The 24,191-nt window shown below is 39.9% G+C and overlaps 1 protein-coding gene and 1 long non-coding RNA gene across 3 annotated transcripts in view; one reads left to right on the top strand and one right to left on the bottom strand.

The window, feature by feature from the left end:
* The window catches only part of LOC105498748 (ubiquilin 1), a 48,227-nt gene extending 30,587 nt beyond the window's left edge, over nt 1–17,640 (bottom strand). Inside the window, exon 1 of one of the 2 annotated variants that reach the window (XM_011771051.3) lies at nt 16,954–17,640. In XM_011771051.3, the coding sequence (XP_011769353.1) occupies nt 16,954–17,133 (180 nt within the window). In that variant the 5' untranslated portion in view covers nt 17,134–17,640. The remainder of the gene's footprint in view (nt 1–16,953) is intronic. The other variant, XM_011771050.2, reaches the window with a different exon arrangement.
* A 131-nt stretch (nt 17,641–17,771) lies between these two features.
* On the top strand, nt 17,772–22,980 carry LOC112422987 (uncharacterized). The gene is made up of 2 exons (XR_003013410.2): nt 17,772–17,904; nt 21,982–22,980. It is a non-coding gene; the product is annotated as an uncharacterized lncRNA (long non-coding RNA).
* Nucleotides 22,981–24,191: the final 1,211 nt, after the last annotated feature.

Genomic DNA, 24,191 nt, shown 5'->3' with positions numbered 1-24,191 from the left:
CAGCACTTTGGGAGGCCAACATGGGAGGATTGCTTGAGCCCAGGAGTTGGAGGCTGCAGTGAGCTATGATTGTGCCACTGCACTCCAGCTTGGGCAACAGAACCAGATCCTGTCTCAAAAAAAAAAGAAAAAAAAACAGAAACATCAGGAAGTCGAAACACAGGTAGCCTGCACTCCCGAGTATTTCAATTTCAAATTATTACCTTCCCCAAAGCTAAAATATGCCTTACTGAGGGCGGGTGCAGTGGCTCATGACTGTAATCCCAACACTTTGGGAAGCCAAGGTGGGTGGATCATCTGAGGTCAGGAATTTGAGATCAGCCTGGCCAACATGGAGAAACCCCATCTCTACTGAAAATACAAAACTTAGCCTGGCATCATGGCACACACCTGTAATCCCAGTTACTTGGGAGGCTGAGGCTTGAAAATCACTTGAACCCAGGAGGAGACGTTGCAGTGAGCCAAAAATCGCGCCACTGCCCTCCAGTCTGGGTGACAGAGCGGGACTCGTCTCAAAAAAAAAAAAAAAAAAAAAAAAAAAAAAATATATATATATATATATATATATATATAAAAATACATACATACATGTCTCATCTTGGGCAGGTCAACTGAAAGGAAATGGAATGAAGAGAACTTAGTTTTAGGTAGCAGATCAGACTGGATATAAGACATGAAAATGACAACAGAGATGATCACTGAAGGATAAAAGATCATCCATTAACATAATACGTAGCAGAGACAATTAAAACCTGATATCCAAAACAGCTATAATCTCAAAATCTAGTAGAACAGCAATGAATAAAGCTCAGTTGAACCTCTGGTAACATTTAAAGACAGGAGTCTCCTAACCATGAGTTGTCAGCATCAGTACCTGAAAGATAATCAGGGCTTTCTGGACAGACTAAGGACTTCTCTACAGTGTCCCAGATGCAGAAGAGTAGGACACTACAGTACACATTCAAAAATTACTTCCATTAATCATTATTATACAGCTATGCTGTACCTGGCATCACACACACATTTTCACATTCATTCCTTACAACAAAACCTCAAGAAACCCAACCAAAGTCCTGACAGACATGTGAGAAATCATGTTCACTCACAAATTTACAGAGCTGTTGACAATTAATGTCATAGATACTGGGATCCTCCAGCCTTATGGGACTCTTGGTTCTGGAGGGACATCTTAATCCTGAAGTACGAATTTACGGCACTTTATGCTGAAAGTTGGAAAACACGTTAAAAATGGTGATAGCATACAGTATAGTTCTAGGGAACTACAGAGAACTGCATATGACTACCATTTATAACTCAGTTCTTATTTTAACTTTCAAACAACCAAGGTCACCTAATTTAGATATTAGAACCACTTCCAAGTAGAAGACTACTGTTAAATTGATTTGTTCTGAGTAAAAATGATACAAAACTTAGAACGAGCAAGCAAAAACCAAGAGATAAACAACTGTGTAAGTTCAGCTATCTGCCATTCTATTTGAAACCAAGATAAATGAATCTTAAGCTTAATTGTACCATGCCAGATATGGTACACTTCTCCAAATAAACCATATTTTAGGGTTTATTAATTTAACAAAATTAAATCAAGTTAAATAATGTAGTACTTTTATCTAAATGGAATTTGTCCTACAGCTAAAAATTCTGCATATACTTCAAATATCTTTAAACTTCTATTCTGCTTCCTACAGAATAGAGAAATAGCTTTCAGATTACACTGTTTTCAAAATTTCTAGAAATTTTCTCTAACATTTGAACTTAACTTCCTTGTCTGTTTAATCTACACTTTTATCATACAACAACAAAAATCAGAAGCTAAACAGTACTGATATAGAAAAATTTAATTAGCCATCTTAGAAAATCTCAAAGCTGTTTAGACAGAGGTAGCTCACTGACACTATTCCTCTGCAGAAAAATAAAACTTATTACAATTATACAAAATATTTTCGGCCAGGCGCAGTGGCTCACATCTGTAATCCCAGCACTTTGGAAAGCCACAGCGGATCACCTGAGGTCGGCAGTTTGAGACCAGCCTGACCAACATGGAGAAACCCCATCTCTACTAAAAATACAAAATTAGCCAGGCATGGTGGCACACACCTGTAATCCCAGCTACTTGGGAGGCTGGGGCAAGAGAATCGCTTGAACCCGGGAGATGGAGGTTGTGGTGAGCTGAGATCATGCCATTGCACTCAGCCTAGGGCAACAAGAGCGAAACTCCGTCTCAAAAATAATAATAATAATAATAATAATAATAATAATAATAATAAATACTTTCATCTAGGGAATAGCCAGAACCATAAAGGAAGAATTTTGTAATTTCCATTAAAAAGATTACCTACATTAAATTATTCCTGTCGTTAAGCCTATGTGGTCACTATTAACTCAAAATTAAAGATGATAGAATGGGCTTGAAAGTATCCATACTTCCTACAGGATGTACATCCAACTCTGGTCTTGCACTGATAACCTATGATAACTACAGGCCAGAGAGCTGAAAGCTTAGAATTAATAACCTTTTTCTCAAAAACCGTAAGAATCAAAATTCTAATGCACCTTGAATAAGCAATTTAATGATTTCAAAATGAACCCAGCACGGACAAAACAACTTTCAGTAACCCCTCATTTTTTTCAACATCATCCAAAAGCCAGGTGTTGCACATGAGTGGATTCTCCAGCTAACTGAAGGTTACCCCTGTGTGAGCACCAAAATTGTTTTCCATTCTACTGAATGTAATTTTAACTTTTGATAATGCTGAGTTACTGGTGTGAATATCAACTGCTGTTCTGCAATATAGTGATAACTGTTCCAGACTCTCAAGGTATCCTGTATCTGCCTTTTTCTTTTCTTTTTTTTTTAACCAGACTGTCAAGTTCCTGTCTTGAAAGCATACCTTCTTTCTCCCCTAAATTTTCTATTTTTAATCTGAGGAAGAAAAGCAGCAAATAATTAAGAGTTAGAAAACCGTATCAAATAGAATGTGCAAAGAATGTGAAATGCTGTCCTGAAATGAAAATGTCTAAGATACAGTGTATCAACTTTATTGTGCCAATCTCAGCTGTTGAGGGTCGACTTTGCTTACTCCTCGTTCTCGACTGTTTTTGAGAAGAAAATGAAACACACATATGGAGGGAAGAGAAGAGAATCAAATTAGGAAAGAATATTTTTGAAACACGGAGGCCTGAATTCAAATCTTGGTTTTGCTACATACTAGTTCTGTAACCTGGAGGATGTAACCTGTCTCTGAGCCTTGGTTTCTTCATCAGGAACAGAGATATCTATTCTGCAGGGCTGATGGGAGAATTATGAGACATGGAAATCGCCTGGGCACAATTCACTCACTAAGATATTCAAATATTGCTAATCTAATTATTCAAGGATAAGCTCTAAACTGTAAACACTTTGAAAATGGAGTTAATCTGACTTTAAAAGCAACACTGTCACCCTTTACAAACATTCCAAAATCCAAACATCCAAACTTGCTTTTAAACAACCATTATCTCACCCTATTAAACATCCTGGGGGGTGGGAATCAACCTATCCAAAAATAAAATTTACTTCAGCTCTGAAGATAAAACATTCACAAATTTCCCACAGAGTCACATATTAACAGCATTTAGCAAGGGTTCTCTAAATAGTTATCTGAATGCTGTATTCAAATCTTTGCTATTTCAGTATCTTAAGGTAGAGATCCTTCAAGAGTCTATTTCTGAATTAGCTCCTTACTCAATATTGCTAATAACATTTGAAAAAATGTCCATAAATCATCCACATACATGGTTCTGTCAGTTATCATTCTCCAAGAGTCTGATGTTTAACCTTAAAGTTAGTAGTATTATTTAAAACATTGCATAACCCTTTATACAAGGATGCCAAGTATGAGAAACAACCACACTGAAAATGTAACATATATGAGAAAGGGGCACTCTCTCATAAAACTGTACACAGCCACAAATGTTAGTGTATTATTTAGAAAATTTATTTTTTAGAATCTCTCTGATTTAAATCTGATAAGAATTACAAACTAAATATATCACTATTCACATGCTAGGATAGATATACTTCCTTCTATTGCAAAAACTTGAAACTCAATTCGCTGCTGAACAAAAGGCTGTGGGGAAAGAAACTAATATAAGTAAATCATATAAACTCTGAGTCAGGTACTTTATGCATATGATGTCACAAAATCCTCCAAACAATCTACTGAAGCTGGTATTACATGATACGTTAAAAACGTAGCCAGTGAGGCTGAGATGATTAAAGCTCCTTACCCATCATCAGATTTCTCCAATTCTAAGGTTCATGCTTTCCTTTCTCAAAATATTTATAAGCAAACCAAAACAATAAATCACAAAAATAATAAATAACAGTCTAGTGAGCTAGTTCTACATGGAAAGACTACCAAGGTAATACAAGTAAAAAGAGTAAGATAAAGAAAATTGTGGGTGGTTGACCCCATTTGCTTAACAAAAGTCAAAAATTATATATGAACATATAAACACCTTTCTGGACAGAATCACCAAAAAAAGAAAAAAAGTTAACTTTACCTTTTATGCTGAATGTCCCCCCACGTTTTTTTTTTTTTTTTTTTTTTGAGACTAAGTCTCACTCTGTCGCACAGGCCGGAGTGCAGTGGCACGATCTTGACTTACTGCAACCTCCACCTCCTGGGTTCAAGTGATTCTCCTGCCTCAGCCTCTCAAGCAGCTGGGACTACATGTGTGCCCCACAACACTGGCTAATTTTTTTATTTTTTTAGTAGAGATGGGGTTTCACTATATTGGCCAGGCTGGTCTTGAACTCCTGACCTTGTGATCTGCCCATCTCGGCCTCCCAAAGTGCTGGGCTTACAGGTGTGAGCCATCACGCTTAGTCCCCTTTTTTATACTTTTCAACATCATTTGAATTTCTTAATTTTAAAATAAAAATATGCATAAGGTATTTTTTAAATGTAAAAGTTATATCCTTTAAGAAAACTGGAAAGAGCTTTAAAGAGTAAAAACAAAAAAAATTACCCCCAAGTTTTAGACATCTATATAGCAGTTGCTTAACCAGTAAACCAAGCAGACTGTTGTCATATCTACAGGACATCAAACTAACTCATAGTTGTATAATTATACCTAGAAAAATCAGAGTTCAGGTCTAGCAACAATATTTTGCAAATACACACATATATTTTCATGCCTATAATAAATGGAATCTGTTAAGTATGCTAATCCAATAGTCTCTGTAAACAGCAGCAGATTTAAGTATCAACTTCAGTCTCTAAAAAAAAGCTCCTAATCTCAATTTAATGGTATTTGTATAGTTTAACTTCACTTTTTATTATTATTATTATTTTTGAGTCGGAGTCTCACTCTGTTGCCAGGATACGGTGCAGTCGCATAATCTTGGCTCACTGCAACCTCTGCCTCCCAGGCTCAAGCGATTCTTCTGCCTCAGCCTCACGAGTAGCTGGGACTACAGGTGCGCACCACCATGCCCGCTAATTTTTGTATTCTTAGTAGAGATGGGGTTTCACCATGTTGGCCAGGATGGTCTCAAACTCTTGACCTCATGATCCACCTGCCATCATGATTGTATATACTTATGAAGCACAATATGACATTTTGATTTATGTAAACAATGTGGAGAGATTAAATCAAGCTAGTGTATCACCTCTCTTATCTTTTTTGTAGTAGCAGTTGTTGGTACAGGAAAATAACTGTAATAATGCCATCAGACATTTAAGATGACTAAGAATAAACACATTTTTCCAAAATTACATTCTTAAAATATTCCTAAGACCAGCCTGTCTGGGCAACACAGCGAAATCTTGTCTCTATAAAAACAAACAAAAAAATAAAAAACAAAAAAAAGTACAAAAAATAGCTGGGCGTGGTGGTGCATGTCTGCAGTCCTAGCTTCTCCAGAAGCTGAAGTGGGAGGATCACTTGAGCCCAGGAGATCAAGGTGGCAGTGAGCTGTGATGGCACTACTGCATTTCAGGTTGGGTGACAGAACAAGACTCTGTCTAAAAAAGGGAAAAAAAAATCCCAACTAGGTACAAAATATTGCAAATAAATATTTAAAACACTATTTGGTCATTCAATAAATACTTGTCTACTCAGTATGTACCCAGGCCACAATTCTAGGCAACCTGGGATTAGAAAGTAAGCACAACAGTCCCTGCCCCTGAAGTTCTTACAGTATTGCGGAGCCAGGCGGGGGGTAAAGGAGACAATCCATATAATCACAAAATGGTATCAGAGATTATAATCAATGATCGGATATAAACTGGTGCATCCAATAACCCTCTGATGAACTAACATTTAAATAAACTTTTTTAAAAAAGATAAGAGTATTGCTATGTTGCCCAGGCTGGCGTGGAACTCTTGGGCTCAAGTAATTCTCCCACCTCAGCCTCCCAAGTAGCTGGGACTACAGGCTTGAACCACCACACCTAGCTCTTCAATCCATTTTTAAAGACAGAAAAGCCAGTCAAAGGAAAGTCAAGGCAGTTTGGGGCACTGGATCGGTGAGGCCTCCCAAGTTTGTCACTGGGTTTGAATCTAGAGTCTACTACTTAATATATGTATGAATTTGATCACATTAATAATATGAGTCTCAGTATCTTTTTTTTTTTTTTTTTTTAAAGACACAGTTAGGCCGGGCAGGGGGGCTCACACCTGTAATCCCAGCACTTTCCGAGGCAAAGGCGGGCGAATCATGAGGTCAGGAGTTCGAGACCAGTCTGGCCAACATAGTGAAATCCCATCTCCACTAAAAATACAAAAAATCAGCTGGGTGTAGTGGTGTGCACCTGTAATCCCAGCTACTCAGCAGGCTGAGGCAAGAGAGTCGTGTGAACCCAGGAGGTGGAGGTTGCAGCGAGCTGAGAGTGCGCCATTGCACTCCAGCCGAGGCGACAGTACAAGACACTGCCTCAAAAAAAAAAAAAAAATTTTTAAAAGGCAGTTTTCCTCTGTCGCCCAGGCTGGACTGCAGTGGCGAGATCTCGGCTCACTACAACCTCTGCCTCGCAAATTCAAGCAATTCTCCCACCAGTTTCCCGAGTAGCTGGGACTACAAGCGTGCACCACACCCAGCTATTTTTTTGTTTGTTTGTTTGTTTTTTGAGATGAAGTCTCACTCTTGTGCCGCAGGCTGGAGTGTGATGGCGTGATCTCGGCTGACTGCAACCTCTGCCTCCCAGGTTCAAGCGATTCTCCCACCTCAGCCCCCTGAGTACCTGGGATTACAGGCATGCGCCACCATGCCTGGCTAATGTTGTATTTTTAGTAGAGACGGGGTTTCTCCATGTTGGTCAGTCTGGTCTCAAATTCCTGACCTCACATGATCCGCCCTCCTCGGCCTCCCAAAGTGCTGTGATTAGCGGCACGAGCCACCATGCCCGGCCAGCATCTTCATTTTTTAAAAAAAGGATAATAACAGTGTTTTCAGCATAAAGTTGTGTGACATTTTAAGAAAATATAATGCATCATGCTTTACAAATCAAGCCTGCAATAAATATTGGCCATTATGTCACTGTCATTAGCAGCATTTGCAAAGGCCCCAAAAAGGGGGAGAAAGAGCTAGTGATATTTGAGGGTAGCGGAAGAGACAATACAAACTGGCTGAAATGCAATGAAAACAGGAGAAAAGGTAGGTGGAAGCACATCCTGAAAGCTTTATTAGCTATGCTAATTCAGTAGTCGCTAGCTACATATGGCTATTAAGCACTTGAAATGTGGCTACTTCAAACTGAGATATACTCTAAGTGTAAATTACAAAATATATTTCAAAGACTTAGTATTTTAAAATGCAAGATATTTTACAGTCTTTATATCAATTACACCTTAAAATATTTTAGATATACTGGGTTAAATAAAGCATATTAAAATTACAATAGCCAAAAGGTGGAAGCAACCCAAGTGACCAGCAACAGATCAAAGGATTTTGAAAATGTGGTACATACATACAATGGAATATTATTCAGTCTTACAAAGTAAATTCTGGTTGGGTGTGTGATGGCTCACACCTATATAATCCTAGCACTTTGGGAGACCAAGGCAGGCAGACTCCTTGAGCTGAGGAGTTCAAAACCAACCTGGGCTAAGTGGTAAAACCCTGTCTCTACAAATAAATACAAAGTAGCCTAGCATGGTGACATGAGCTTGTAGTCCCAGCTACTTGGAGGGCTAAGGCAGGAGGATCACTTGAACTTCAGGAGGTGGAGGTTGCAGCAAGCCATGATTGTGCCACTGCACTCCAGCCTGGGTGACAAAGTGAGACCCTGTCTCAAAAAAAAGAAAAGTAAATCCTGACACATGCTACAACATAAATGAACCGTGTGGACATCATACTAAGGGAAATAAGTTAATCACAAAAGGCCAAACACTGTCTTACTCCACTTATATGAAATACCTAGAGTGGTCAAATTCAGAGACAGAAAGAAGAATGGTGGTTGCTAGAGGTGGGGGAATGGGGAAAATGGGGAGTTACTGTTTATATGGTACAGGGTTTCAGTTTTGCAAGATGATGAGTTCTGGAAAGGGCTGGTGGTAACAACTGTGAATGTACTTAATGTCACTGAACCGAACACTTAAAAAATGGTTAACGTGATAAATTTTATGTGTGAGTCACCACTATTGAAAAATTAACTTCAGTCTTTACTTTTTATTAAAGTGGCTAACAGGAAAATTACATATGTGGCTCATACTGTTTTTTATTTTTAAGACACCAAGTCTCACTCTGTCACCACAGCTGGAATGCAGCGGTGCAATCATAGCTCACTGTAACCTCCAAACTCCTGGGCTCAACCCTGCTGAACTAGCTGCTACTACAGGTGTGTGCCACCACACCTAGATAAATTTTTATTTTTTTGTAGACAGGCTGGTCTTGAACTCCAGGAGCAGGGGGCTGCAGTGAGCCATGATCACTGAGCCACGGTGCTCAAGCAATCCTGCCACCTTAGCCCCGCAAAGTGTTGGGACTACAAGCGTGAACCACTGAGCCCAGCTCACATTGTATTTCTATAAAAAATAAGTCATGGTAAAAATTTCCAATGAGAAATGTTTTGATGAACAAGATCTAGTAATAGGAAGTCCTAATACCAGCATAAGCAAACTTTCTGTTACGGGCTAGACAGTAAATCTTTCTGGCTCTAGCAGTCACACGGTCTATTCTGAAAGGAGCCATAGATAACACACTAGCAAATGGGCACAGCGGATTTGGACTACCAGTTTGCTGGCCCCTGCCCTAAGGCACCCATTATAAGCAATGGCTCTTAAATTTTCATAAATTTTGTGAGCCAGTTTAATAACGGTATCTTGAAATCTGCCACAGTGACAATATTTACATCATGAAAATCCAGCAAACACTACAAATCAGTGTTTTTCCTGAAGAACGGGTTGATAAACCAGCATTTTCCAGCGAACCACTCACTATGTAATGAATTAACTTCTCTCCTATACATCTAAAATTATATTCATCATGAACCACCTTTGAGAGAAATGGATAGCTATTCAAATCACTTTCTGTGCTCTGTGGTTCAGATGAGAATCTCCAGCTAAGAAAGGTGGTTCTAGAAGAATAATGTTCCAGGCAGAGAAGCAAGAGTGAACATCATGAAGCAGTCAAGAGTTGTGCTTGGAGAGTGGTGACCTTGGGGGGAACAGCTTAAGAGGAAGCTTCCACAAGAGGGCAGGAAGCTACGAGATTATGTACATACTACACTCAGTAAAGATTCAACAATAAGTAATTACTGAATATATATTCTTGTACATAATGGACTAGATTCATATGTAAACAATTTATTGAGCCCTAGGCTCTGGTAATACAATGGTGAACAATCACAGCCCCTCTCTAAAGAGAAGGAATCACATAAATACACAATTTTAAGTTGTGATGAATTCTTATTAAAAACAGGCTGCTGTGAGAAATCCAATAGGGGATCCCAATCTAGTCTGGACAATCAGAAATAGATGCTACCTGGAGAAACTGACCTTTGCATTAAGATTTAAAGATGGAAGAGGAATGAGCAAAGAGTGTTCTTGCATTCTAGGTAACAAGAACAAACTGTACAAAAGTCCTCAGGCAGGAAAAAAGTATTAACAGGTCAAGGAACTAGAAGGTCAATGCAGTCAGCCAAGCAAGCAAAGAAAGAAGGCATCTGCAGAAAATGGAGAGGGCACGGAACCGTGTTACATAGCGCCTCTCTACCCCATTATATATTCTAAGACCAACAAGGAGCCATTAGCTTTACACAGAGAGTGGCATGCTCTGATTAACATTTTTCAGAGATCACTCTTGGAATGGCTGGCAGGAGAGTTACAGAAAAGTGAGGCAACTTACCATTAGGCTACTGCAGTTTCTAGGCAAGAGGTAATGGCAACTTAGTGGAGCCACTACCCAATATTTTAAGGACGTACTTAATCTATTAAATACTCCACCACAGAAATTTTTGCTCTCAGGACACCATTTTACAACTTCAGAAATCCAAAGAGTTTTGTTTATTTATAGTTGTTGGTATTTATAATATTAGAAATTAAAACTGAATAATCTTTAAAAATAAATTCATTTAAAAATAATACACTATATATTAATATACATAACATCCTTATGAAAAATAGCTATATTTTCTCAGTGATAAGAGTGGCATTATTTTAAATTTTTGGAAATCACTTTAGTCTTACAACAGAAGACAGCTAGATTTACATATCTGTTGTCATATCCCACACCTTAAAGACTCTAGCCAAGTGCACTGCCCAGTTTTGAGAAAATTAGACTGAAAAATAAAAACGACATCTGAGAATTACTATGAAAATCGTTTCATCTCATGGTCCCCTTAACAGGATATAGGGACCCCCCAAACCACACTGAGAACTACTGCTCAAATAATAAATGGCAAATTTGTCTAGCAGGCTTTCCAGTTTTCCTCAGAATGCCTCCAGCAAAAATAATAATGAAAATAAAAAGCAAAGTAATCACAGTAAGATACCATTTCACAGCCAGTAAGATGGTTATAATCACAAAGACAGTAACAAGTGTTATTGAGAATGTGGTAATTGGAATCCTCATGCATTGCTAGTGGAAATGTAAAATGGTACAGACACCTTGGAAAATAATTTGGCAGCTCCTCATAAAGTTCCACATACAGCTTTAACCCAGCAATTTCCACTCCTAGATCTACACCCAAGAAAAATGAAAACATATGTCCTCACAAAAACTTATACATGAGTGTTCAGAGGCATTAGTCATAATAGCCAGAAAGTAGAAACAACCCAGTGTCACCACGTGAGAGAAAAATAAAATGTGGAATGCTGTTGGCAACACAATGGAATGTTATTCGGCAATAAAAAGGAAGGAAGTACCGGCACATGCTTCAAACAGGGATGAACCTTGAAAACATTATGCTAAGTGAAAGCCAATCACAAAAGACCACATGATTCCACTTACAACAAATGTCCAGAACAAGCAAATCTATAGACAAAAAATAGATCAGTAGTTGCCTAAGGCTAGGGGGCCCAGGGAGAAACGAAGGGCAACTGCTAAAGGGTACAGGGTTTCTTTTGAGGGTGATAAAAACGTTCTAAAATTGACTACACAACCCTGTGAAGGTATTACATCAATTACACACTTTAAAATGGTGAATTGTATGGTAGGCAAATTATACTTCAATTATGCTGTTTCTTAAAAAAAAGCTAAGCAATCTCTGTTAATCAGAATCATTAAATAACGAGTTTTTCAGCTGTTCAGTATTAGAATAAAGCATATAAGAAAACAATGATCTTAAACTTTTTATCGGATATCTTACTATACTGATTCAATCCAACCTTCTGGATAAGATGTTGTCCAGTAGAAATATATATGAGCCACAAGTAATTTTAAACTTTTAAGAAGTCATACTGAAAAAAAGTTTTTAATAAAAGGTCAAATTAAGTTTGATCTTTTAACTCAAATCTGCAAAATACTATTTCAACACACAATATATCAAAACCATTAAGATATTTAAGTTATTTTGTTCATACCAAATTTTCAAAATCTGGTGTAATTTTACACTTAACAACACATCTCACTTCAGTCCAACCACATTTTAAGTACTTAATAACCACATGTGGGTGATGGTATCAAAGTGGACAGTATAGTTCTAAATCCACACTACACAGTATAACATTAAATGTTGTGTGTGATGATGACCCTAAGGCAATTTCCCTTATCAAAGAAAGGCTCAATTTGACTCAGTACGTTTAAATTACGTCTAAGTATATTAATATTTTCCCAGAAGTCTGCACTGAGAGAAGGCACTTTCTAAAACCAGAGTATATACTGCCTGGACATTTCAAGCAAATGTATTTCAAAATTTTTACACATAACCTAATAGTCTATGAAATCCCAAAATAAGCTAATTAGAAGTTATATGGAAACTCCCCTCCATTATCTGCACTAATGTCTCACATATATAACGTCTCCATTCTTCTAGATGTTATCTTGCTCGTGGATGCTTGGAAATCCTCAAAGCTCTTTTCAATAGCTGATGATGAATAATTAACCAAAAAAAAAAATCTCATACACAGGGCCTTTGTGCCACTACACATTGATGCTTTTGTATCTATTTACTTACATACAGGTTGAGCATCCCCAATCCAAAAATATGAAATCTGAAATGCTCCAAAATCTGAAATTTTTTAACACTATGATATCACATGTGGAAAAATACCATATGTAACACCTTTGCTTTCTGATGGTTCAATGTATAGTTTGGTTCACTCACAAATTTATTTAAAATATCATATGAAATTACCTTCAGACTGTGCATAAAATGCACAAGAAATATAACTGAATTTCATGTTTATATTTAGTTGCCATCCCCAAGATCTCATTATGTATATACAAATATTCCAAAATCAAAAAAAAAAAAAAGAAAATCCAAAATCCCAAACACTTCTGGTCCCAAGCATTTCCCATAAGGGATATTCAACCTGTATTATGAAAATCTCTAATAATGACAGCACCTTGGAATACACATAGCACAGTTTATATTCTCACTACCTATTCTAGCTACCTGTAAGTAAAAACTTATGTTACTCAATTGATTCTGAGTGCTCCATGAATAATAAATTTCACTCTAAATTGGAAAATAGCTTCAGCTTTATTAGTAACTGTGAACAGGTAACATTACTAAATACCAAATGTATACAGCACTGTAAAAAATTAAGGCATCCTCTTTCTGCCTGTTGGTACTCACGACCAGAAACCAATGGAAAAATAGGAAAATAAATTACCATCTTACAACTTATTTCACAATTTACCCAAGAAGTTTAACATAATTTCACCTAATCAATTATTACAGCATGTTCACATAAACATCATTTGGTATAATGTGTTAAGGAATCTACATTACATAGAAATACTTATTGGAAGAAATTTTAACTTACAGAAAATGGAATTTGCCTGATACAGAGCATAAGCCTTCAATATTATCCTCTGGAGGTCTGTCTTCAGCTTACCCTCTGACCTTCCAAAATTAGGTACAAATTTTAAAGACTAAATATTTCCCAATTTCTAACTGGACATTTTCAGTGGAATTTTAATGTCATTAAGTATTTTTTAATGACAAACTTTCATCTGTAGCAAATAGTTTCAATCAAACCCTTTAAAATTTTTAAATTATAAAATGGCATATCTTTCGTGCTTCAAGTAGATTCTACAAATAGGTCATTTGAAAACTGCTTTTCTTTTTCTTCCACATTTTCCTGTATCTGTTTCCCTTGCATATACAAGCCCAACTTGTCTTCAGGTTCTCTGGTGTGGTGGTAAGCGTCAACTTTTATCACATTTTCTGCTTCGACATAAAACAATTATCAAGAATTTAAAAATTAACTGCCATCAGAAAAGCTACTTCAGAAAGACTTTAATTTTATCTATTAACAATTCGTTTTGGGCTGGGTGCCCCGTGGTTCATGCCTGTAATCCTAGCACTTTGGGAGGCCGAGGCAGGTGGATCACGAGGTCAGGAGTTCGAGACCAGCCTGGCCAACAAGGTGAAACCTGTCTCCACTAAAAACACAAAAATTAGCCGGGTGTGGTGTGGCACGCGCCTGTAGTCTCAGCCACTAGGGAAGCTGAGGCGGGAGAATCCTCGAACCCGGGAAGCGGGGGCAGCAGTGAGCCGACACCACGCCATTGCACTCCAGCCTGGGGGGTGACAGAGTGAGACTCCATCTCAAAAAAAAAAGAAAAAGAAAAAAAAAAAAACACAATTTGGTTACAGCAGAGTAAAATATAAGCGTTCACAGAATTTATACTTTTAATTTTACCATCACAAAAAGCAAAAACATCCTCACAGCTATAACATCATATATTAACTGAAAGGAATTTTTCCATTTATAAAATATTGACTATTTCTAATCTTCTGCAGTAAAATGCTGAAAGCACCCAGGATGGTGGAGGCATGAATCAGGAATCCTAGAAACCAGACCTGAACTTTAAAACTTAATATGGCTACACCCCCACTAAAATAGCTAAAATTAAAGAGACTGACAAGATCAAAATGTTAGCAGGGATATGGAGCAACAGGAACTCCCATATATCTTCGTTGGTGGGATGGTAAAATGACACAAGCTTTTTTTTTGTATATGTGCTGCTGAAGCCAGCACTACACAAGCTTTTTTTTTTTTTTTTTTTTTTTTTTGAGATGGAGTTTCGCTCTTGTTGCCCAGGTTGGATGGCAATGGTGCCATCTCGGCTCACTGGAACCTCCCTCTCCCAGGTTCAAGCAATGATTCTCCTGCCTCAGCCTCCCGAGTAGCTGGGATTACAGGTGCCTGCGGCCATGCCCAGTTAATTTTTGTATTTTTAGTAGAGACGGGGTTTCACCACGTTGGCTAGGCTAGTCTCGAACCTCAGGCGATCCACCCGCCTCAGCCTCCCAAAGGGCTGGGATTACAAGTGTGAGCCACCGCGCCGGGCCCACAAGCATTTTTTAAAACATAATTTCTCACAAAACTAAAACATACAATTGCCCTATGACCTACTCAAACCAAGTCTTAAGTATATAACCATGAAAGAAAAAAGAGTCCACAAAAACACTTGTATAAGACTGTTCACAGTAACTAACTGGAAACAGCTCAGGTGACTTTCAACAGTGAATAGATTATGGTATATACATACAGTGGAAAACTACACACCAATAAAAAGAAAGGAACTACTAATACATGCAACAAAGACGAAACTCAAAAACATTATGCTGAGTGGGAAAAAAAAGGCTTACCCAGAAAAATACAAACAGTACTATAGACTATATGGGATCCCACTTAATGTTAAATTCTAAAACAGGCAACTCTGTAACTTATGGCATTTAAAAAAAAAAAAAAAAAAAAAAAGTGGGTAGTTGATGGAAAGGCCGAGTGACTGAAATGACTTGGGAAAAGGCAAGAAAGAACTCTCTAGTCAATTACAATGTTCTATATCTTGATAAGAGCTTGGGCTACACAGGTGTAAGCATTTGTGAAAACTCATGGAATGGCATGCATTTCACTGCATGTCAAAATTACGTCAAAAAACGTAAAAAACGAGGCTGAACTTAGGCAAATATCAGTTCACAATGCTGAAGTGACATGTACTGGTGTCATCTACTGACACGTGCAATTTACTCTGAATTGCTCCCCAAAAATAAAATGGACTTGATAATCGATTATAATACTGTAAAATGCTAATTGTAGATGATGGACATATGTGTGTCCACTGCCCAGTTCTTTCAACTTTCTGTATGCTTGAAAATACAAAAACGGTAAGGAACATTTTTACAGGCACTAGGAGACCAAAAAAAAAAAAAAGAGTGATAAATTCCGTTGATGGTAAAAGTTTCTCTCATTCGATGTTACACACCTCACTGCCTCACAAAACACACTACCTTTGGAACTCGCTAAACCAATATCCCAATCCCCTACAGTCCCTGGGGACTCTGATAGGTACATTTCAGGAATTGTTGATTGTTTCCTGTCACAAACTGTTCACGTTGTGTGCGATCTTCAGAGATTAAGTCAATAATCATGGAAAATACGACGTATTCAACAATACACTAAAATTATTTGTTAAATTCCACCAAGGATCTTAATTAACTGCAAGATTTGTATTCCTGAACGAAGTTTAATATTCTCCATTAACTCCAATTTTCTTTTATTTGGCTGCAACAGCTAATATCAACATCGCTATCGCCTCTCTAAAATCAAACAAAAACCTACCCAATGACTGGCATCTAAGAGATGATAAACATACTAAAAGGGAAAGAGCAAGTCATCAATGAAAGAAAGTCATTCACTTTTCTCCTTAAACCTAGTACTATTACTATTACTTAAGATGGAGCTAAAATCGGTTTCTACGTCATAATTTTTTTTAAAAGGTTGCAAGGTGGGAAAGATTTCAGGAGTTAAAATGCAGAACTAAATATACACGTGCACCTCACCCCAAAACCTATCTTAACAAGCAGGCACGTAAAACAACGAGGATCCCACCCAACCCCTTTTTTAATTCATAAAGCAAAACCGCAGCCTGAGCTAAAGCGAACCCTCGCCCCCGCCCAGCCTCCACCCCGCCCGGAGCCTAGCGGTGGGTCCCTTTCCTTTGTGAGGAATTGGAGGGGAGGCGACGGAGGGCGGGGAACTGGAGGAGGAGGCTGAGGGTCGGCGGATGCCAGGGAAAGAAGGCTCCGAGAAGAGCGGCATCGGCCCGTCCCACAAACAGGCCGCGCCGCCACGCCACAAACCACTGCGGTGTCCCAAAGCGCAAACCCACTAACTTGGGTGTGATCTAATTTGGGACGACGCCCGGGAGAATGGCCGAGGGCACCTGGGAGGATGACCCCTCTCCCAGGTCCTTCCCAAAAGGTCTCTTGGGGCGGCGGGCGGAGGTCCTGCCGCCACCCCCATCCCGGCCCGAGCACCAGGCGACCTCACCTGCTGGACGGAGCTATTCTCGGGCACGGCGAATTCCTCCTTTTCCTTCGGTGTCTTCACGGTGACTTTCATGATTTTGGGCTCCGCGGAGGCAGCGGCCGCGGGGACGCCAGCACCTTCGGCTCCGGCAGCGCTATCCTGGGAGCCCGGAGGACCGCCGCTTTCACCACTCTCGGCCATGGCTGCAGCGGCGGCGGCGGTGACTCAGGCAAGCAGGAGTGAGCAGGCGAGCAAGGAGGAGCCAGCAGACACCAAAGCCGACAGGCCTGGACAGCGAAGAATGCAGAGCACGCCGCCTCACTAGCAACGGGCGCAGGGCCACCCTAGCGGGTGTGGGGCCTCGGAGCTCGGTGCAGGCTCTGGCGCAGGCCCGGGTCAGGCGCTCGGCAGTCGCCGTGTGTTCAGGCGCCGCTCGCTCACATCGACATCCGCAGCAGGCACCGCTTCCTCCTCCCTGCCCCTTCCCCCACGTCCCTTCGCCGGCGCCGCGCGGAGCACGCCGGGTAACGCGCCTGGCGGCGTCGCCGAGTCATCCCTGGCTGGCGCCGCTTTGAGCTGAGCCTACGTGCCTTTTCCTTTCCCGCTCCATTGCCCAAAGTGTAGGCGAAGCCAGTGTGAAGGACTAAAAGCAAAATGGGGCGGGGCAGCTCAGTTCATGGTTTTTTTCCGTTCCCTTCACCAAAAACTAAATTGCAGTTTCCAGTTAAGCGCTGTAACGGCGCACCGAGATGACGTCAAGGTTAGCGAAATTACTAGAAAGGGACCAGTGGGCCCTGCGACCGCGGATGCGCCTGCGCGCTCGCGGTCCAGGTAATTTCCCCACCTTACTTCATTCCCGGCTGGGCAATGCTCAGCCCTCCGCGCTGTCACAGTCGCCTTGCCCTGCCTTGCCTCTCTGCCTACTCTGCGTTCCCCGCTGGGAGGAGGGTCTGGTGATAAAATAGCGGCGAGGTATTTTGTTGTTATTTTAATATGCTTAGCGTTTCATATTTGGAGGGCTGGTATTGCCCTATGCGGGGGAGTTGGGATAAGTTAATGGCGGAAAGGTCCACAGCACAACAAACAGAAAATGGAGTAAACGCCTGTGACTGCCCTGCGCAATCCCGCGGAGTCATTGCTTCGTGGCCAGAACTTATTTACCGCCCTCGGGTTAGCCCTGTTTGGTCAGACGATTAATCAGGCGACCTGTATTGACAGTGGCCTCTGCTGCTGCGATGACAGCTGTGCGCGAGCGCCCCCCGATTCTCTGTGAACTCGATTTCCTACAGTGTGTAGGGCGGAACAGGGTGCCCGAGGAGTGTCCACCCAACTGGGACAATGTAATATAACTGAGGTGTTCACTTTCTATTCTATCAAGTTACTGCTCAATGTCAGGCTTTAAGTGGCATTAAGGATAGTTCCAAAATTATTTTCAGTGTAATACAGATAGAAATAAATTATCTCTGAGAATCCGAATTTGAAATTATATCATTTGGTTTTAAAGATGACTTGCAAGGAATGTACAAACCAGCACATTAACTATATTAATCAGTGTTGCACAATTTAAATCCTGACAGCCCATGGTGACCCAAATCCGCAAAGATACATTTTGCATTTCTGCTCCTAAGCCGTCCAACCCTGTTCTCAGAATAAATACTGTTACATAAACACGACTTTTTAGCAGAGCTATATGGAATCTGGGTCTAAGAGAATTCTGAGGGTATCGATTTCAGGATAGACATAATTTGATATCACCTAAATTTCTGGCAGCGTGGCTCAAATAACAAGGCCTTCTGCTTAATGAAGGATGACTACTTGGTTATGTCTAGGTGTGAGGTAATCACTGCTTCTCAAGATAGAAAGTGCCACAACTGGACAATCAATCATTTGGAATTTCTTCCATATGTCTAAATAAAATTTCTCCTCAACTTCATTAGCTCCTCATTACCTGTTTTTCCCTGTCATGCTGTGTCTTACCTGCACGCTTTGCCTAAGCTGCCTTCCTCTACCTAGAATGACTTTCTCCTTGCCTTCACCTGTCTAACTTCTATGCATCCTATATCACATGCTCCAGGAAGACTTGACAGTTTTTCTCTTGATTCTCCAGCAAATACCGTGTGTGTGTGTGTGTGTGTGTGTGTGTGTGTGTGTCTCCATGCATTTATGGACTTTGCAATTATCTGTGTCTACATTGTCTAAAAATGTTTGATGTGTGTGACATTATAAGGTAATAAGATTTACCTGTAAGAAGATACTGTATAGTTATCCATTGTTAGGGCACTTTTTTGATATAATCCTGACCTGTAAGAGACATTGGAGGTGGTGGGGACCATGGTGTAAATCAGAGATTAGTCAACTTTCTGGGAGGGCTGGATAGTAAATATTAGGCTGGTGCCAAAAAAAAAAAAAAAAAAAAAAAGCAAAAACCGCAATTATTTATGCACCAACCTAATATTTTAGGCTTTGTGAGCCACAGGATCTCAGTCTAAAACACTAAGCTATGTCCTTGTATCACAGAGTAACCGTTGACAATACATACGTGAATAATCACAGCGTGTTTACTAAAAACTCTACTTGCAAGATAAAAACAGACATAAGATCTGATTTGGCCCACAGAAGATAGTTTGCCAACCCCAGGTCTAGATGTTTATTTGTGGCATTTTCTTCTGAATGGTTTTTGTTTGTTAAATGGTCTGGATAAAATTTTAAGAGTATATTTTATCACAATTAATGCCCTAATACTGTATAATACTGTACTGAGCATACAAGAATAATAAGACTCAGTTTCTGCTGTCAAAAAACTTGAAGTGATAGTTGGATGGTGGGGGTAAGGGATGGGAGGGAAATTGGCAGTGATGTGCTGGTAAATGACTAATAACCAGTCCTCCTGAAAATAAACTTTGATTTATTACATTTGCCAATTTCCTTGATGTAAATCTTGCAAATGGTTACCAACTTGAGATCACCTTCCTCACAAAACATGTGAAATTTTACCAGTAAGCCCTCACAAGCCAGTATGAGCCAGCTGCAACTGAAGAAGTCCCATTTTGAGAAAATCCATTATTCAGAGTTCAAGTATATTGATAGAAGGTTATTATTCACATGATGGAATAATTCTTTTTTGACAAAATGATTCAGTCAATCAATAAGAATTCACTGAGTATCCTCTAACAAACGTTAATCCTCTAATCTTGTGTCCAGGAACATACCTTTAATACGAGGTACTACATATGTCATATAAGTGCTAGAAATAACATGCCTTCATCATGTTACTACCCTACTCAAAAATCTATCATAAGTTTCCCACTGCCTAGAATATAAAACCAAAGCTTTTTCTTTTTTTTTTTTTATTTTTTTTTGAGACAGTTTCGCTCTGTCGCCCAGGCTGGATTGCAATGACATGATCTTGGCTCACTGCAACCTCCACCTCCTGGGTTCAAGTGATTCTCCTGCCTCAGTCTCCCGAGTAGCTGGGATTACAGGCGTGCGCTACCAAGCCCAGCTAATTTTTGTATTTTTAGCAGAAACAGAATTTGACCATGTTGGCCAGGCTGCTCTCAAACTCCTGACCTCAGATGATCCACCCACCTCAGCCTCCCAAAGCGCTGGGATTACAGGTGTGAGCCACTGCGCCCAGCCCAAAGCTTCTTAACTAGACCTTCCACAGCTAACTCCTAGTGTTGACTCCTGTTGCTCTCAATGTATACACTCCATTCCAGTCAAATACCTTTATTACCATCTCTAGAAACACTTGTACGTTATACTTTTCTTTCTTCTGATCATTCCTTCAAGTCATTACACCCACCTCCTTGTACCCATTATTGCTACCTGCTTTCTGAAACTCCTTGAATACCCAAGCCTACAGAATCAGACCTTCCGTCATAATTACCTGCACATTTCACTTGACCATTCATCATTTGTAGCACAGCTTCTATCATCTAAAACTTTCTCCCGCTACCAGTCTAATTTACATCCTCATTAGCTCTGGCCTAGATTACAGCAATAACCTCCTACAGATTCCTCTGCCTCAATCTAGTCTCCATCCTCAACTCTTATTTTCCAGTGATGCCATATGTTATCCTAGAACGAAGCTTCGATTATGACACCTGCTTGAAAACTTCCAGTCACTGTCACCAAAGTGTTAAGAGTACTGTCTAAATTTTGTGGCATGGTGTCCATGGTCTACTGTAACCCAAAGACCTTGCTCTTCACTTATATCATATCCTCAACCAAAGTGGTCAGCTAAGCTCTCCAAGCATGTCTTGCACTTTCCAGCTGCAACTGCAAGTAGAAATTCTTCCCCCATACTTTGACCCCATCGTTTTACCCATCCTGCAAGACTCAAATGTGACATTCCCTAATAACCCTTTTTTGATCCAAAATAGTCTTTAAATCCTCTATACTCCCATATAGCTTTATTACCTTCTTGATGTCACTTACCAAATTCTGTCTTGTATCACTTGTCTGTGTATATCTCCTTTATTAGATAAAGGCCTTGAAAACAGGGATCAAGTTTTAATCATTATTTATACCAGAGGTCCCCAACCCCTGGGCCATGGACCAGTACCAGTCTGTGGCCTGTTACGAACTGGGCTACACAGCAGGAGGTGGTGAGTGACAGGCAAACAAGCATTACCGCCTGAGCTCCACCTCCTGTCAGATCAGCAGCAGCAGCGGCATTAGATTCTCATAGGAGCGTGATCCCTATTGTGAACTGGGCATGTGAGGGATCTAGGTTGTGTGCTCCTTAAGAGAATCTAATGCCTGATGATCTGAGATGGAAGAGTTTCATTCCAAACCATCTGCCCCTGACCCCCAGTCCATGGAAAAATTGTCTTCCACAAAACTGGTTCCTGGTGCTAAAAAGGTTGGGGGACTGCTGGTCAGTACAAAAGTAATTGTGGTTTTTGCATTGCTGGAATTTGTTGTTTGACATTGAAATACATTCTTAAATAAATGTGGTTATGTTATACATCATTTTAATGTGCATTTCTTTTTTTTTTTTTTTTTTGCTAATGACATTGCTGTTTGTTTTATATTTATTTTAAGACTGTGGAAATGATGTTAGACAAAAAGCAAATTCGAGCAATTTTCTTATTCGAGTTCAAAATGGGTTGTAAAGCTGCGGAGACATCTCGCAGCATCAACAACGCATCTGGCCCAGGAACTGCTAACGAACACACAGTAGTGCAGTGGTGGTTCAAGAAGTTTCGCAAAGGAGAGGAGAGCCTTGAACATAAGTAGCATAGTGGCTGGCCATCAAAAGTTGACAATGACCAATTGAGAGCAATCATTGAAGCTGATCCTCTTATAACTACACAAGAAGTTGCCGAAGAACTCAGCATTGACCATTCTACAGTCGTTCGGCATATGAAGCAAATTGGAAAGGTGAAAAAGCTTGGTAAGTGAGTGCCTCGTGAACTAAGCAAAAATCAAAAAAATCGTGGTTGTGAAGAGTCATCTTCTCTTATTCTACATAACAACAATGAACCATTTCTCAATTGGATTGTGATGTGCCACTACAAGTGGATTTTATACGACAGCCAGTGACAGCCAGCTCAGTGGTTGGACCAGGAAGCTCCAAAGCATTTCCCAAAGCCAGACTTGCACCAGAAAAAGGTCATGGGCACTGTTTGGTGGTCTGCTGCTGTTCTGATCCACTACAGCTTTCTGAATCCTGGTGAAACCCTTACATCTGAGAAGACCCTTACATTTGCTCAGCAAATCAATGAGATGCACCAAAGACTGCAATGCCTGCAGCTGGCATTGGTCAACAGAAAGAGCCCAATTCTCCACGACAGTGCCCGACCACACACTGCACAACCAGCACTTGGGAAGTTGAATGAATTGGGCTACAAAATTTTGCCTCATCCTCCATATTCACCTCACCTCTCTCTGAACAACTACCACCTTCTTCAAGCATCTTGACAACTTTTTGCAGGAAAAACGCTTCCACAGTCAGCAGGATGCAGAACATGCTTTCCAAGAGTTGGTTGAATCCCGAAGCATGGATTTTTATGCTACAGGAATAAACAAACTTATTTCTCATTGGCAAAAATGTATTGATTGTAATCGTTCCTATTTTGATTAGTAAGATGCGTTTGAGCCTAGTTACAATGATTTAAAATTCACAGTCCAAAACCACAATTACTCTTGCACCAAGCTAATACCACACAGTGCCCAGTGTAATTTCTTGGCATGAGAGCATTTATCGTTGAACTGAATTGTTGAACCATCATGTTTCCCACCAGAGAGGAAACTCCTTTAGAGCAGTAGATCATATGTTATACTCCTTTGTCTCTCCTGAAGTTTATAGTGTAGTGACATAGATGATTAATTCAAAGGAAGATAGATGTATAGATACATGCCTTAGAACTTACTTGCTTTACAATAGAAGTTCAGAGAAAGGAAACATTGGGGCAGGGGAATGTGGACAAGTCAGAGGCTTTTGAAGGAAATGATTTTGAGCCAGCCCTTAAGGAATGGATATGATTTTAAGCATGTTGAGAGGGACAATGTCTTGAGAAAGAGTTCATAATGGGAAATAGAACCTCTCCTAGAACACCAGTCCCAAAGTGGGTCCATAGCCTAGGAACAATTGGAATATTTCATGAATATCTCTAGGGCTACTTCGAAATCAAAGGAAATAAAGTGTTCCAGTTGTTTCTGAGTCTTCGGGCTGGAGAAGAGGTGGTGGTAAAGATGGGTGTTTACTAATTTGCCAACTAAAACTTTAGACACTGGGTAGAAGGTGCAAATATTAGGTTGGTGCAGAAGTAACTGCATTTTTTGCCATATTTTAATGACAAAACTGCAGTTACTTTTGCACCAACCTAATACATGTACAGCCACTACAAACTTTGGATAAAAGGTGCTAAGTAGGATCCCACAGTTTTCTTGGTGCTGTACCAAGCACTGCATAACACACAGAAGCAAAGGGGGCACTGGCAGCGGCAAAAGGTAAAGAGAGCCTCTTTGAAGAACACAGCTGGGGCTCTATTCATTTTTTCGCTTTTTATTTTGAAGTAATTATAGGAAGTTGCAAAAATAGAACAGAGTTCTGTGTACCCTTGCTTCCCCCAGTGGTAGCATTTGATATTGTTGCATAATATCAAAATTAGGAAATTGACATGTTGACTACAGACCTTACTGGTTTTTATCATTTTTTTACCTGCATTTATTTGCACACGTGTGTGTATGCATGTAGCTCTATGCAAAATTCCATACATAAATTTGTGTTACCATCACTGCAGTCAAGA

The sequence above is a fragment of the Macaca nemestrina genome, chromosome 14, assembly GCF_043159975.1.
Source record: "Macaca nemestrina isolate mMacNem1 chromosome 14, mMacNem.hap1, whole genome shotgun sequence".
NCBI lineage: Eukaryota > Metazoa > Chordata > Mammalia > Primates > Cercopithecidae > Macaca > Macaca nemestrina.
Note: the sequence above shows the minus strand (reverse complement) of the source record. Positions and strands in the feature narration are given on the sequence as shown.